At 55.5% G+C, this 15,896-nt stretch overlaps 1 protein-coding gene across 2 annotated transcripts in view; it reads left to right on the top strand.

Annotated features, from left to right (window-relative positions):
• TTC7A (tetratricopeptide repeat domain 7A) overlaps positions 1-15,896 on the top strand; it is a 106,510-nt gene that overhangs the window by 73,403 nt on the left and 17,211 nt on the right. The window contains exons 16-18 of one of the 2 annotated variants that reach the window (XM_070429154.1): positions 7,348-7,464; positions 10,667-10,764; positions 12,609-12,743. In XM_070429154.1, coding sequence (XP_070285255.1) covers positions 7,348-7,464; positions 10,667-10,764; positions 12,609-12,743 — 350 coding nt within the window. The remainder of the gene's footprint in view (positions 1-7,347; positions 7,465-10,666; positions 10,765-12,608; positions 12,744-15,896) is intronic. The other variant, XM_070429155.1, reaches the window with a different exon arrangement.

Genomic DNA, 15,896 nt, shown 5'->3' on the forward strand with positions numbered 1-15,896 from the left:
TCCGAATCCTGCCCATCCTCAGAGGCTCCCCTCACTCCACTGGGTCTGGAAGCCGCTGTATGTTCCTCAAAGCTGACCCACTCAACCGAGTGCTTGCTCTTTTCTTCTGCTTGGTTTCCTGGTTGCCTCAGATGTGTTGTTTGAGCTTCCCCGGAGCTTGGAAGCATCTCTGGGGCAGAAACTGTGACCTGTCCCCTGCCCCCTCCTGTCCTCCTGGAGGGAGCCCACAGCTGGGCCCAGCACCAAGTAGACCCTCCCATGGGTGGGCCATGGGGAGGGCAGAAGGGAACACCGGGGGACGTTGGCATCCTACAACCCTCAAGAGTGCGCACACCCCTTCCCCTGTTTGGTTGTTGTTTTGATTTATTTATTTTAATTTTTATAAACCTCCTATTTTAAAGGTGAAACTAATGGGAAAGTTGGATGATATCTCAAGGTCAGGTAACTGCTGATGGCAGAGCAGGTGACAGAACCCACAGCAGCTGATGAGCTGAACAACCCTGGGGAGCTTGAACCCACAAGCTTCAGTAACAGTAAAGCAGCGGTAAGCCCAGTGCCTGCTCTAAGCACTTCACCTGCATTTACTCACTGAAGCCCCTCAGCAACCCTAGGAGGTATAGGAACTGCCATTGTTCCCACTTGAGGATCAGGAAACGGAGGCACGGATGTCACAGAACGGATGTAAATAGTAAGGTCAGGGCAAGCGTGGGCTGGGCCCTTTGTGCTGTGCCAACCCTGCACTATTTCCACGTAAGAACCCCCAGGGCATATGGCTATTGTCATTCCCATTTTATTGATACAAAACAGAGGCTCCGAGTAGTTATATGACTTGCCTGGGATCACATGGCTAGAAGGAGGGAAGCTGGGATTGAACTTGGGTTATCAAACGTGGATCCTGCTTTTCACCACCACTGAGCCAGACCTGGGGCAGCCTGTGCTGTGTGCAGGCTTTGGCTTCCCGGCCGAGGAGTGAGACTTTCCAGAGGCGTGGCTGCCCGACTCAGAGAATAGCCTGCTTTTTCACTCAATTATGTGTTTTCTGTAAAAATAGAACACTTCATTAAAACAGCACAGTGCAACCATCAGCTGGAATTACTAATTACTGTCCCTTAAAGAGATAATGCCCCCTTTTGTGCATTCGCCACACCTGCCGCCACCCCTTCCCCCTGTGTGGAGGGCCCCCCTGATGGCCAGGAGCCAGAGGGATCGGACAGAGCTACCCGCGTCCCAGCAAATGGACGAATGTGCCGGTGAGGCCAAGAAGAGTGGAGAGTTCCGCGGGGCGCCCTGCAGCTGCACCTCCTTGGGGTGGTCTGACCCTGGGAATGCCCACAGCTCTCCAGTGAGTCTCCGTTGAGTGACATTAAGTCAGGTATTGAGGGTGCAAAGATAAGAAAGACATGGTCCCTGCCAGAGCGCGGGTCTGGCATGGAAGTCTGGTAATGAGTGAGCCGTCCGGGGGAGGGGGGTGACAGCTGACCTTTCTCGGGGGTGACTGTGCACCAGAACAGCCTTGATAAGTTCTATTGCCCGTAGGCCCCCAACAGCCCTCCTGGGTGGGGCCATTACTTTACACAGCAGGTAGAGCTCAGAGAGGCGAAGGCACTTGCTAGGAGGCTGAGGGGCTGGCAGTGTCTGATGCCAGCAGCCATGTTTCTGCACAGTGTCCTCCCTTTGACAGGGAGTGACCCAGGGGCCACAGGTGGCTCCCCTGGGTGCCAGCAGTTACTGTGTTCAAGTGTTTATTTTGCATGCAGAGTAGTTTTATAGGGAGCTGCTCTCAGGAACATGAAGGGAAAAATGTGGACCCACTGTACCTGCCGCCCACACAGCCCAGGCCCTTCCCTGCAGCCAGCTCTGCTCTGCCAGTTCCCTCCTGCCACCAAGAGTCGGGGGGGGGGGGGGGGGCAGGGGTGAGCTGCCAGGGAGGGAACCCTGCAGAACGATGGAGGCTCCTGGAAAGGGGGAAGCAGACGAGATGATCTCTGACCCCAAAGCAGTGCTTGCTTAGCCAGAGCCATTGTCACAAAAATATCTCCTATTCGCAAAGCAATTCTTTTTAAAAAGAGATGTTGGAAAGGCTCATGCTCCCCCGTTCTGAGGAGGCTCACCCTAACATACTTCCTCTTCGCAGCAGTGGAAAGAGAGGATTTGTCTTTGCCTCGAATGGAACGGCTCTGATTCCCAATCCTTTTGACATAATTAGCAGGCCCATCCTGATCCTGCCCCAGGAGTGAGGCCAGGCAGGGCCCAGGGAGGGCGGGGAGGAAGAGGAGGCGGATGCCAAGCCTACCAAGCATTCCCCTGGGAGCCTCCATCATCCGCCCTGGCCAGAGCGATGGGGAAGATTGGCAAAGCTGGTGACCCGTGGTGACATCCAGAGACACTGACCTCACTGGACTCTGTCTTGCCCCTCAGGAGGGGGCTGGCCCAGACACAGACAGGCTCTACAGGGCTGTACTGGGAAGTTGATTCCGGGGGTGGCAGGTCCCCGCCTGACCAGAGCGCAGTGGTAGACGAAGTGGCTGAGGGAGCGGAGGCCGAGGCGCCCGCTGGCTGCCGAGGCTTTGGTGGCATTCTCAGGGAGGGCGTCAGCTCTCGGAAAGTGGGCTTGTGGCTGCACTTGACCTCCCTGCTGGACCAGCGCGCACAAGCTGCGTCCATTGGATGGGGCTGTGGAGAGTGCCGGGACCCAGGACTCTCCCCCCTGCGGCAGCAGCCTCGCCCTGGGTGGGACAGTGCCTGGCGTGTTTACACCGACCCTCGCTCTTTGCCCTTCTCTGGAGAGAACACGCACTTTCACATCTGCCTTCAGATGCAATGGCGTGGCGGGGGCGTGCGGCCTTAAAAGACCTCAGTGTTTATTCCACACGGGCTTCTACAGCTTAAAAACAGGAAAGTGCTTGCAAGAGGGTCACAGCTGAGGCTACTGTGGGTCTGTCCACCCTCCATCCTCTTCCTTTCTCCTACGGGTCTGGGGTCCCAGGAGCCACGAGGAGGACCACCCGCCTTGCCGAACAGGCCATGTGCTTGGGGGCGAGCTTTCAGAGGCACCTGCCTGGAAGCGGCTTGCCCGAGTCTGCCAGGTCTGCAGGTTCAGAGCGGGAGTCCCTTCCCTGAGCCTGAATGCAGCTGCGGGTTCTCAGCTGTGGGCTCCCTGAGCAGGCGGGGCAGGAGGCCTCGCTCCTGATTCACAGGTCTGGGACCTGGGACCTGCCCAGCTGTGCAGCCCCGGAGCTGGGACTTTGGCTTGGGTTTCTCACTCCGGGGCCAGTCTCTGTCCACGCTGAGCGAAGTCACAGTGCAGGGCCTGAGGACAGCCACGTGGCCATTCCGGCCCTGGAGTGGCTGTTGTCAGGGTGCAAGCAGGCTGCTAGGTGCCAGCATTCCAGGCCTTCCTGTCTCAGACTCTTCCCGGTGGTTCTGTTGGCTCTGCCTGGGTGACTGTCCCCTGGGATGAAGAGCCCCCAGTGACAGGGAGCCAGGCATCTTCACGGTGTGTCCAGAATGCCCTGTTCCTCCCCAGGCCCTGGACAGCTTTGCTTCTGGAGAGCTGAAAATGGACTCGGCCCCCGCGCTGCTTGCTGGCTGCGTGAGCCAAGCTCACTGAAGGCAGGAAGCAGCACGTGATCTGATCCCTCTCCTGCCTTCCTAGCCGGGACCCAGGACCGGGAAGTGGGATCTGAACTCAACTCTGATTTAACAGGATTGTGAGGCCTAGACCATGGCCGGATGGTTGTAGCAACACACGATTTCACAGAACTAAGCAGGCACCATGTGCTCAGCGCTGGGTCAGGCACTGGGGGAGCTAGGAGGACACTGGTGTGGAGGGAGGCAGGGCCCTATCCTTCAGGTGGGGGATTAAATAAATGGTGGTTTTACCATCTGTAGGCAAGATTGGCCACATACTTGTCTGAATTTAAAAATGTCTGATATATGTATAATGTGACTAAGTGCTAACTGTAGACTCTCCAGAACATTCAGAGAAGGGCAGGGTGGTCATACTGGGACTTCTCGGAGGAGGAGGTCTTGGAGCCACTGGATTAAAATAGTGGGCTTTTTAAAATCCTCAGAATCCTTTCTTCAAATGACAGTTTAGGTTCATTCAGGATATAGGACATGTGTACCAGGGGCTGGGCTGGGCTGGGCTGGTTGAAGGGGCCGGGCAGCCGGGCTTGCCCGTGTTATCCCCCGACTGCTCGCATCTCCCCATGGCCCACCCAGGAAGCACGGCGCTCTCATGCGGCTGTGGCCCATCGTGTGGACCCAAAAGCGTCTCCCACCAGCCTAGGTGGCCACCAGCCTCCTCAGGCCACTGTTTGAAGAATCGATCCACTCACCCTGGCCAATGGGATGAAGGGGTAGTCCTGAGTCCTGGCAGGCCTGAGGGTCTGATGGTCTTAGTCAGGAGAACAGCACTGTTGCTCCTTCAGAGGGAGCAGAATTATTTGCTGATCGCTGTTGCAAGAAGGTGGGAAGTGCGCAGATGAGCATATCCTGACGCAATGAAGTCTGTCCTGGAGGGGTGTGTGTACAGCCCCCTTGGGAACACACAGGGTGACCTCTGGCTAGGACTTGGCCAGATGTTGGAGGGGGAAGGGTGAGTCGCAGCAGCCTGTCCTGCAGTTCAGGGAGCTGCTACTGTGCATCTGAGCAATGCACGGGCCCCCCAGGCCATGCAGAGGGGTGACCGGAGTGAAAGGTGGCACACAGGCATTTGCACTGATGTCAAAGATACTCTACTTGGGACAGGCTTGCTGTTGAGGAAGGTCTCACTGGCCGTGCTGAAGGCGACACCAAGGAAACCTCAGGAGCTCATCTGGAGCCTCCCAGGATCTCGACGTGAAAGGCCTGAGCAGCCCAGAAAGGATGTGCTTGGGTTGAGAAATCTGCTCTGGGTCACTCATGCTGCTGGAATGTCAGCAGCCTGTGTTGGTAGCAGTCCCTGTCACGCCAGCTCATTTCTGCTCCAGGCCCGTGATTGGCCAGGTCTGCCATGGCCCCAGCCTGGCTCTCGGGGATGCAGGGAGCAGAAGGGGCAGGCACCCTAGCAGAGAGGAGGTGCTGAAGAGGGGGCCGGCATGTTGGGGGAGACTGGGTGTTAGGGGAATGCTGCAGGGCTGGTCTGCCCAGAAGCTGTCCGTGAACCTCCCATCCCAGACCTGCCCTGGGGACTCTGCTGCCTCAGGGGAGGGGCAGCCTTGGCATGGACTTGAGCCTGGTAGTTTCCTCCTCCCCCGGGGTGGGCTTTCACTCCTCACCCACACCTGCAGCTCCAGCCACTGCCCCGGCCATGCTTCTCCTCTGTCCCCCACTCCTAACCTTCTCCCATCTCACCCTCCTGTTTATCAAATACCAGCAGGAACCCTTCTCTGTTTTTACCTGGCACTGAGTCTGGTCCAAAAATCCAGCATCTGAGTCTCTGGCCAGTTGTCGTTTGTAGACTGCTGTTACCTTGAAGGCAGAAACTGTCACCCACACCATATTCCCTAAAGCAGAGGCTCCAGCACCTGTGGAGTGTTGGCCCCTTGGAGATCTGGGAAAGGAGCAGGGGTGGGAGGGCCAGTTCTCCCAGCAGCTGCCCACTGGGGGGCTGAGACCACACTCGGCTCACGCCTGTGTAGGCCACACTGTGGGGTCTTGGTTTATGCCCTGGGGACCTTGTAGGTCAGCAGGGCACCCTGAGCATCTGGGAAGGCTCGCTGAGGGAGGTGAGGTTTAAAGTCATGGGGAATGGATGGAAATGGAGAGGAGAGGCCATGTGGAGGTGGGGGTGGTACCCTATGCGCAGGGTACAAAAGGCATGTTTGAGGAAACATGAGAAGGAAAAATATGCTTGCCCAGACCCCAAAATCCCTCCTCTAAAAAGAGGACTGGGGCACATTCCACCCTCTTCATTCTCTACCAACAAGTCGCAATCTAAGAAAAACAAGGTATGAGGAGAAAGGATCAAAGTCCTTTGTGAGCCTGGAGGCACAGGTCTCAGTACTTATGAGAGATGGGGAGGTCGGGGGTGGGGGAGGAGGCCCTGAGTGAGGGCGGTCCGAGGGGAACGTTCCCAGATGCACACCTGGCCTCCCTGTCCGGGGCCAGCCCCTGCTGCTCCCTTAGGCCACAGGGATGCTCCCTCCCTAGATGCAGGACTGGACTTCCGTGAGGGCCTGTGTGCCCACTTCAGATGGACTGGCAGAACCACCAAGCAGCAGTCAAGTTCAGGGCCCAGCAGCCATGCTGGGAATAAAAGGGTCTCGTTCACCGCCCAGTGAGAAGCAGGAGGCTTGGTCTTGCTTGGGCCTTCGTGCCTCAGCCAGTCTGCTGGTGTGTATCTGTGTTGCAGGCAGTACCCGTGATAAGAGTGCGGTATCTCCATACCCACTGGTAAATAGCCACTTAAACCTAAAGTGTAGGTTTAAGTCTAACTCCTGGCACTGCGGGGTGTACAGACCCCACCCAGGCCTGGTGGGCCAGTCTTCCGAAGGTCTCTGCCGTGTCCTGGGCAGAGGGAGGTAGCCTCCTGCCCCTCCTGTAGAACCAGTTCTTTCCCTCTCTTCCAAGCCCCTGCGAGGGTCACATCCCCACACCATTCTTCCATCAGAGGACTTCCGGTTTTCAAGTTGAAAGAGATGCTGTGTTGGCTCTCTCCCTTTGCACAGTAACTGTGTTCCTGAATGGTGACTGAACAGGACCTCTTGTAGCTTTAATCCTATTGACTATATAAGGGGACCAGGCTATTTTAGGAAGCTCAATGAAGAATTCTTTGATCAAATCAAACATGGGTATCCTCATGTATCCTGGATCAGGAAACAAAGTCTGTAATTCAGTTGAGGAGATGCTAATTGAGCAGCTGTCGTGTGCTGGCAAGGTAGAAAGCAGGACTCGGCCCTTTAATGACCTTTTTACCTGGCTAAGCCTTTCTTTGACTCGGAGTTGCTTTCTGAGTCTGCCTCTTATACAAGGCCCCATTGTGGGCCTGTGCGACTTGTCAGATAAAGATAGCCACGTGGTCAGTGAGGATGTGCAAACAAAACAAGACTAGTCACCACACTTGACAGTGTTTCGGAGGGTGGGGCAAGATAGGCTATGATCAGGGGACACGTGGATGAGCAGTGTGGATGCTGACAAATGCAGAAGAGCGCTTTGTGCATTGGCTCAGAGTATGGAGAAACTGAGGCACGGAGAGAGCCAGTGACCCAGGGGTGTAGCCGAGGCCACCACGTTCGTGGTCATTCTGCCTGCTGGGGGCTGGGGGCTGCTCTGGTAGAGCTGAGCCCCCTTAGGGTCCCACCCTGGGAGGGAAGGGAGCCTCCTAGGGCGGGTGCTGACTGCCGCTCTCTCTGCCCCCCACAGCCTGCTGTTCACCAAGGTGAAGCTGGAGCAGGTACTGAAAGGCCCAGAGGAAGCCCTCGTGACCTGCAGACAAATGCTGCGACTGTGGCAGGCCCTGTACAACTTCTCCCAGCTGGGGTGAGTGGCTGTCATTGTCCCTCGGGTTTGCCAGAGTTGACAGGCAGTGGTTGCCAGGGCAACCACCCACTGCAGAGTGGCCACATGCCAGGTGGATGGGGGCTGATGAGAATGTTTGAATGAGAGTGTGGGACTTGCTGCTCCTGGGGCCTTTCACATCCCTGGTCTAATTTTAACCTTGTGACAATCCTCTGCGAAGCACATAAAGAACCTATTTAGGAGACTGACGTTTAGAGGGGTAAGAAGAAAGAGAAATCATTATTGAGCATCTGGGCTGGGTCCTGGGCTTACTGCTCCATCTCCCACATCAGCTGTTTATAGCTTAGACATTACTGGATTTTATTCTCATCCCAGAGGGGAAACTGAGACTCAGGGACCTGAGCCACTTGCCTGGTAGATGGTAGTGCTGCGGCTTGAACCTGAGTCTCCCGAGCCACAGCCTATGGAGCCTGACACTTGTTTCCTGGTTCCATCTGAAAGCCAGAAGAAGAGGAAGCAGAATTCTGGACGACCCCCCTACCCCCCCCCCCCAACACACACACACACACACACACACACACACACACTTACCCACTATCTCTACACGTCCTGTCTCCACAACCTGGGCTCTGGGTTTTTCCTGGGCCAGAGCAGGGTACTCTTGTCCAGGCTGAACCTGCAGAAAGTCTTTGTTCAAACCCACTGGGATGTTGGAGTTCAACCTGTGGGCCCACAGTGGGAAAGCGCGTCATGCAGGGCAGTGCACTGCCTCTTCCTGGTCCTGTGGACCCCACCCCTTCCCCTTCTCTGGGACTGCTGGCTCTGTCTTCTCCCAGGGCCTCAGGGGGACCCAACTCTAGTGGATGTGTTTGCAATTTCACGGGGACTCTGGGAGCCCAGAGGCTTGCACCGTCCCCAGAGGCAGGTCACTAGGGGTGGAATTTACAGAGTAGGTCCCAGGGTAATCCCATGAAGTAAAACCCTTGGGCAGCGTGGGGTCAGCCTTCTCCTTGCAGGCTTTGGGCCTGGAAAATTCCAGAACAGAGCAGGACCAATGGGTGGAAGCTTCCAGAAGAAGGCTCTGGGGTGAGGGACTTTCCAGAAAGGAAATGGGGAGCTACCTAGATGATGTGAGGTGAGGGCCAGACTCTAGTGTTCAGATGCACCTCACTCTACAACTTACTGGCTGTGGCCGCTTGGCAGGGGCACAACCTGACTCCCACCGCCCCTAGAGCTGGCAGATGGCTGGTTGTCTGCTCATCAGGCCTCGGCACCGCAGCCTTGTCTCCGGGCCCAGCCTGTGCTCCCCCCTGGGCTGAAGGACTATGAGATTGCGGGGTCAGTGGGGCTTGCCTTGGGGTTTTTTCAAGCCACCACTGATACTCATCTGCTCTCTGATGAGCCTCATAGAGCTCCTTCCCTGAGCCCCCTTTCTGGGGAAACTTCAGGGTGGGGTAGGGCTCAGCCAGGCTGCTACCTGGAGACAAATGGTTGGGACCAGAGGCCTGGATCCAATACCCTCCAGGCTTTCCCAAGAACAGGAACCATTCTTTCTCAACCAGGAGCCACAGCGCAGAAACTGGGGCTTGTGAAATCCAGCTGGGGCAAGTAGGGATCAAGGCCAGAATCCACAGCCTGAGGGTCTGGCCTACCCTGTCCCACCTCCTGCTTTGCCCCCGCATGTCCACGCTGCCCCTCAGGCCCCGCTCAGATGCCCCTCCTCAGGGTGCCTCCAGTCACCCTGCCTCATCCTTCCGCTCAGCACTCTCCATCTGGGTCATGCTGATTGCTCAACCTCGACTTTCTCTTCTCCCCATCCAGCTGCCAGATTCTTTAGGGCAGGAGCAAAGCTGTATATTGGCTTAGAACCAAGTGGCAAAAGGTCCCCGAGATGGGCTGTTTCTGGAGCCGTAGGAGAGGCCCCCTCAGAGGCTGGGAGGGCAGGTGGGCGAGAAGCTGTATTGTGGATCTGCTCCACGTCAGCAGGTGCTGGGCACCTGCCTATATTATCTCATATGCTTCTGACAACAGTCTTGTGAGATCGACATTCTCATACTCGTTTCAAGACAAGACAACTCACCATGAGAACTCACCTTGAAAGGTGGCTTTGCCGAGGGTCACACAGCCAAGAAGCGGTGGCCCTGTGGTTTTAACCCAGTGTCTCTGGCACCACACTCGGTGCCTCCTGGGAAAGGGAAGAGGGTGGGAGAGGACAGGAGCCAGCCCTGACGCACTGTGCTTTTGTGGGTGGTTTCCTCCAATGCCCGCAATGATGGCTGTGCAGCCATAGGCCTACGTTTAGGCCACTGTGAGTCTGCGTTAGAGTGGCGAGGGTACCCCAGGCTCTGGCATTCTTTGTGGGACCATCATCTTGGCACCCCTCCCAAGGGGAGAAGCATCCAGGCTGTGCCTGCCTTCTTTCTCACCCCTTCCACCCCGGTCCTCCTCTGAGCTTCCCCAGTCAGAGGTTCAAGGGCCACGGGCATCTCTGGCAGTGGGCAGGGAGAGCTGAAGGGCACAGCAGGCTGTGCTGCCTTTCTGAGGGGGGCGGGGGGGCTTCCCCCGCCTCCCACTCTGAGAAAAGAGGAACCTCCTAGCAGCGTGGGAGCTGGAGGGACCTGGGGAATCGGGGTAGGGGAGGGGACTAGGTCACCATGCTTGTTTACCTGCCATGCCAGGGGCCACCTTTGGCTCTTCTGAGGCCACCCTGGAAGCCAAGGTAGGGTGCCTGAGGCAGAGTGGCATCTGGGCCTTCCTTCCTCGGGGGAGATGGGCTGGGGGCATGTCTGGTGGCCTTTGAGGACCAGGCTTTCCTTGGAAGCCAGTCCTCAGTACCTGCCCTGGACCTGGCCCTCAGCTAGACATTGTGAGAGCAACGAAATGTAGAAAGGCCTCCCCATGGCCTGGGGGTGCTTCTGGCCAGAAAGGGAGAGTGTCTGACCCTCAGCATCTGTGGTGCAGGGAGCCATGCTGATGGAGAACAGGGACGGAAGGCCTGTGAGGGGCAGGGGAGCCACGGGAGGCTTTCTAGACAGAGGAGGGGACTGGGGATGGGGGGCTGAGGTGGAGGGAGAAGTACAGAGAGAACATTGTTGATGGTCCCGGCATAGGCTCTGTTTGTGGGCCTGAACTCTCAGCCCCAAAGCCGGCCTGGCAGGAGGCTCCCTCGTCCTCCCTGCCAGCCCCCCATGTCACTGGGGCCTGGCCCTCTCTTGCCTTGCAGAGGCCTGGAAAAGGATGGCAGCCTCGGCGAGGGCGTCATGCTGAAGAAGCAGAGTGGCATGCACCTGATTCTGCCGGATGCCCATGATGCAGACTCCGGTAAGAAGGTGCCCGTGGGCAGCTGCCCACATGGGCCCACAGCTCCCTCTCCCAGCCAGAGCACCAGCGGGAGAGTGGCCCCTGCCCAGCCTGCTCCTGGTGGCCCTGCCCAAGGGCCTGTGCTAAGGAGCTGCCATCAGGTCTTTCAGGGCCCATTGTGGCTCTGGGGCAGGATGGCTGCTAGGCCTGGGTGGGAAGTGGACAGCTGAAGTGGGCAAGGGAGAGACCCTACCTCCCGGCTGGAGGCGAAGAGAGAGGGAATACTGGGGTGAATGACAGCTGTGGAGCATAGAGGCTACAGCCTGAGGTCAAGGTCTGCCATCCTAGCGTCCTTAGTAGGAAGGAATGAGCTGGGCTTATATTTACAACTCTAAGCCCAAAGCTGACTTTTAACTGAGGACCTGAATAAAGCAGCATGCATTCCTCAAAGACACAAGAAGAATTAGTCACAGGAATGAAAGTGTGGGGGAGTCGTACTTCATGGCCTTGCTCATTTTTTCCACTTCTGTGGACATGAACCAAGTTGCGCCTTCGTTGTAAAGTGACGGCGTTGGTTTCCGGTGCCAAGCCCAGCACCTGACTTGACAGGTGCACCGGAGGAGTGCGGTGCACGCGGAGCTGCTGGCTCCCAGGAGAGAATCGTGCAGGAGGGCAGAGCGCCCTTGCAATGAAAGAGGGAGGAGCCACAAACAAATTATTAGGATTCCGTGTGCATTCGTCTTACAAACTGAAATCGTCTGTGGTTTGCCCTGAGGTCTTCTGAGTTTACTGGAGCCTTTATTGCCTCGGAGAGAGAGAAAGTGCTTGCATTTCACCTGCATGTGAATTGTAAATGCCAACAGCTCAGATATCCTGACCAACCAGGACGTCCCCCACCCGGGACCCAGAGCTGCCACAAGAAGGGCTTCTCCAGAGGGCACGGGGTCTGACCTGAGCTGCTACCTCAGGGTCCTTCACAGCATAACCTCATTTTTGTGTAGGAAGCAATAATATGCTCTTGTGAAAACAGCAAAAATAGCAAAAGGAAGAAAAATCACCCATAATTTTTCCACCCAGTCCTTAATAAAGTTCTTAATTCACTTTTTTCTATGCCCATATTTCTTTTTTATAAAAATGTGGTCATTCTTTCTTTCAGCCTGCTTTCTTCACCTAACTGTAGAATCTGGACATCTTTCCACATCGATGTCCATATCTGTGCATTATTATTTGAATGACTGCATAGTCTTGTATGATTACACCCTCAATTGTTTTTGTTTGTTTGTTTTTGGGGGGGTTGTTTTTGTTGTTGTTAATCCTCACCTGATGATATTTTCCCATTGATTTTTAGAGAGAGTGGGAGGAAGAGGGAGAGAAACATCGATGTGAGAGAGACACATTGATTGGTTGCCTCCCACATGTGCTCTGACCTGGGCCAGAGATTGAGCCTGCAACCAAGGTACAAGCCCTTGACAACAATAGAACCCTGGATCCTTCCATCTGTGGGCCAATGCTCTATCCACTGAGCCAAACCAACCAGGGCCCTCACTTGTTTTTAATCAGTCCCTATTGTTGGACATTCGGTCATTTCGGTCAGTGTGATGACAATAGGCAGTAGTAGATGAGCTTGGTTGCCAATGTTTATGATTGTGTTGCTTGGGGATAGACTCCTCGAAGTGGGCTCGCCGCCTGATTGCCCCTCTGAAGCTCCTCTCCCCAGCTCTGGGTCAGGGGATGAGGTGGGTGGGCCCTCACTGGTGGCTCTGTGAGCTATTTCCCCTGATTCGGTGGCCCTGTCTCTCTCTGGGGGCCTGGGGTGTGTGGCCCTCTGACTCTGCTGCTCAACCCCTTCCCCTCTTGCTCTGCAGGCTCTCGGCGGGCATCATCCATCGCAGCCTCGCGGCTAGAGGAGGCCATGTCGGAGCTGACCATGCCCAGCTCTGTTTTGAAACAGGGCCCCATGCAGCTGTGGACCACGCTGGAACAGATCTGGCTCCAGGCTGGTGAGTGCCTCCCCACCCCGCCGAGTGACGCCCACCCACCTCCCGACAAGCTACCAGGCCCTCAGCTGTACCCTGCCCTGGAGAAGGGAATACGGGTGGTAGGGACCCCTGACAAGGCTCACATGGGCCTCCCTCAGGCCTGGCAACCCGGGGCTCTCGTTCCAGCTGTTTTCCCTTGGCTTGGCCCAGGAGAAGTCACTTAATCTGTCTGGTCAGGGGTTTCCTCTCTGCCAAATGGGGACAGCGCCTGCCTATCTGGGAGAGGTTGTCTGGCAGCAAATACAATGGGAGTGGATTGGAGGAAAGGCCACACAGAAGGGTAGTTTTAGACTCAACAGCAGGCCCCATCCCTTCTTCCTGCCCAGCTTCTCCTGAGTCAAACTAGTCAGGCTCAGGCCCCCAGAGCTCAGGGAATAGCTAGAGAAGGGGTGAGGTATAGCAGCCCCCAGGAAAGGCAGGTCTGGTGTAAAGTTCATTGAAGGCAGGGGGCTGGTTAACAATAGGGTTGCCATTTAGGAGACAATCCCCCTTGACAGCTAATCGGCACGATTGCCACCATGGAGTTTGAGGGTCCGTGTTGGGGAGGAAGAGTTGCAAAGAGCTGGGTTCTAATGCCAGCTCAGTCCTGCCTGTCCTGGGTAAGGCAGTTAGCACCGTGCCAGGCACATAGTAGGTGCTCAGGAAATGGTGTCTGACTTCTGTCTCACCCGCGGCGGTTGTGGACCTGGAGACAGCATGGCACCACCAACAGTGACCGTCCTTGGTGCTTGACGAAGGAATGCCAAGGAGTGACTCACTGGACTGATGGAAAATTTAATCAGACGGTGGTGTGAAAGGTGGAGTAGAGTAAAAAGAGAGGGTCAAGGCCGGAGATGTGCCTGAGATAAAATGGCAGCAGCCACAGACTAGAGAAGAAGGGGATAGAGTAAGTGGAATCCTGAAATGAGCCAGGCCCACACGCCTCCTTGTTCGAGATCTGCCCAAGTGAAGCTCCTCACCTGTCTCCCCATTACCCTCCTACCTGCCCCCTCTCTACCGGGAGGTGGTGCCAGTAACCCCCGAGGGAAGATGGAAAAGAGACCCAGAGTAGATCATCAGTTCCTGGGACATGTGGGTTTTGCAAGTTAGAGTTAGACTGTGCTTAACAGGGAATCTAAGGTTTCCTGCTGCATGGAGTTCACATATGGACACATTAGTATGCAGGACGCCCCCACTCTCCCCACCGCAGCTTCTGAATCTGGAAAAAAAAAAAAAAGTTGTTGGACCAGGATTCACAGAAAGGCTAGACAGGGAAGCATTTTAATAATGCAAATATTGCCCCAGCTACTATATCCGGGTCCGCCGGGATGCCAGGGATGTGTAGGGGCTGTGCTCCACGGTCAACTACTTGCATTTTAAGTAGGACAAAGAATATTGAAAAACAAAGGGGAATCATAGACAAGGCCTCCTCTTAGGCAAATATTGCCCTGTTTTCTTCTAAGATACGGAGCCATCAGGGCTCTGGCGGGGTACGCTGGGGGCCTCATCAACTTCAGGGACCGCGTCAGTAACACCGTGACCCATTCCAGGGGCTCCCGTGGCCTTTCGTTTTAATGAGGTGTCTTGTTTACAGTCATCAGCAAACGAAAATGTTTTTGCATCTTACAAGCCTGCTTGCATGTCGCAGATATGCTCCTTTATGCTAGGGGTGCCAGAATGTTCTGGTAACTCCAAGGAAGGTTAAAAGCGTTCCTGAAGCCTATCATTAAATGTGGGGATATTGCTGTAAACACATGCTCTTCAACGATTGGCACATTAGCCTTCCTTTCCTGGGCATTATCCTAGACATTCAGCCCACAGCGAACTCTGAGAACAAAATCTGAGTACTCTGAACATGGTGCCTGCAAGGGTGGGCAGTGTGGCATAGGAGACAGGTCTGGGTCTGTGTGACCAATGCGGTGGCTTCCACAGGGTGGACGCTTCATGTTCTCACGCAGCAGCTCAGAGATGCAGCCTTGTCTGGGATGGCAGCTCTGCTCTCCCTGAGTCACTCTTATTCCGGTGATCCTACATGGCTCACCACCACATCCACATTCCAAGGCATAACTGGGAAGAGTGGGAGAAGGGGACATCCCCTTCCTTAAGGACATATCCTGGAATTTGCACACATCACTTCCCGTTACAACCCCATTGGTCAGAACTTAGTCACATGACCCCACTCCTAGCTGCAAAGCACTGTGGGAAATGTCATTATTCATATGCCCCATTAAAAATCAGGGGATCTGTTACTATAGAAGAAAGGGGGACTAGACTGGTGGACAGCTGCCACAGCCAGAGGGGAAATGAGAACTTGTCCTAGATCTTCCATTCTGCACATGGGAGAATTCTGGAGCCATCTGCATCCCATGAGCCCTCTCCCCTCCCTGGCCACCATCATTGCCAACAGCATGTGCTGAGCACCTATTGGATGAAGGGCTGCCAAGAGCAGATCACCACGGCAGTAACTTCTCCCTAACTACTGCCCTTCCCCTCACCTGACCTGAGCTAAGAGTATTGACATCAGCACCACCACCCACCACCTAATGATTCCAGCAGCTGCAGCAATTTCACAGGAAGGGAAAATATCCCCCTTTATCATTTCGGACTGAGCTAATTTCTCTGGTTTGGTTCAAGATAAACTGCATCCCAGTCTGTGTTGGCAGTAAGTTCCATCATTAACCCCCCTCTTAGGTTGGGAAATGCTGCGTCCTTGATCTCCCTATTCTGATTGTCCTCCCCTCCCTTACCCCCCTGTTTTCCCATTCCAGTCTGATGTGAGAAGGGTCTCCACTTGAGAGGTGGATTTCAGGAATGTTGCCTCTGGCAGCAGGTCTGTGTGAGAATAGGAGAAGCACCAGCCTTATAGATGCTCCAGGATCCTGCATATCTGGCGGTGCTTTCAGGAGAGCAAGATGGCCCACCTCCCTCTCTCACTGCTGCTCAGTCTCGGGAACTAACTGTGCTAGAGAGAGGCAGATGGATGGAGGGAGAGTTCCCTTGCCTGGAGGTCTAGGGGGTCACAGGTGGCCATTGGCTTTCCCTGGGTTGGGGGAAGTTGGCCCACATCTCAGCTCCCAAATGGCCAATTCACACTGCCTGGGCACTGGTGCCCTAGCTCTTTAGGTGGCCCTGCAG

The sequence above is a fragment of the Myotis yumanensis genome, unplaced genomic scaffold (assembly GCF_028538775.1).
Source record: "Myotis yumanensis isolate MYYU_CA2020_CCGP unplaced genomic scaffold, mMyoYum1.0.hap1 SCAF_11, whole genome shotgun sequence".
NCBI classification, from domain to species: Eukaryota; Metazoa; Chordata; class Mammalia; order Chiroptera; family Vespertilionidae; genus Myotis; species Myotis yumanensis.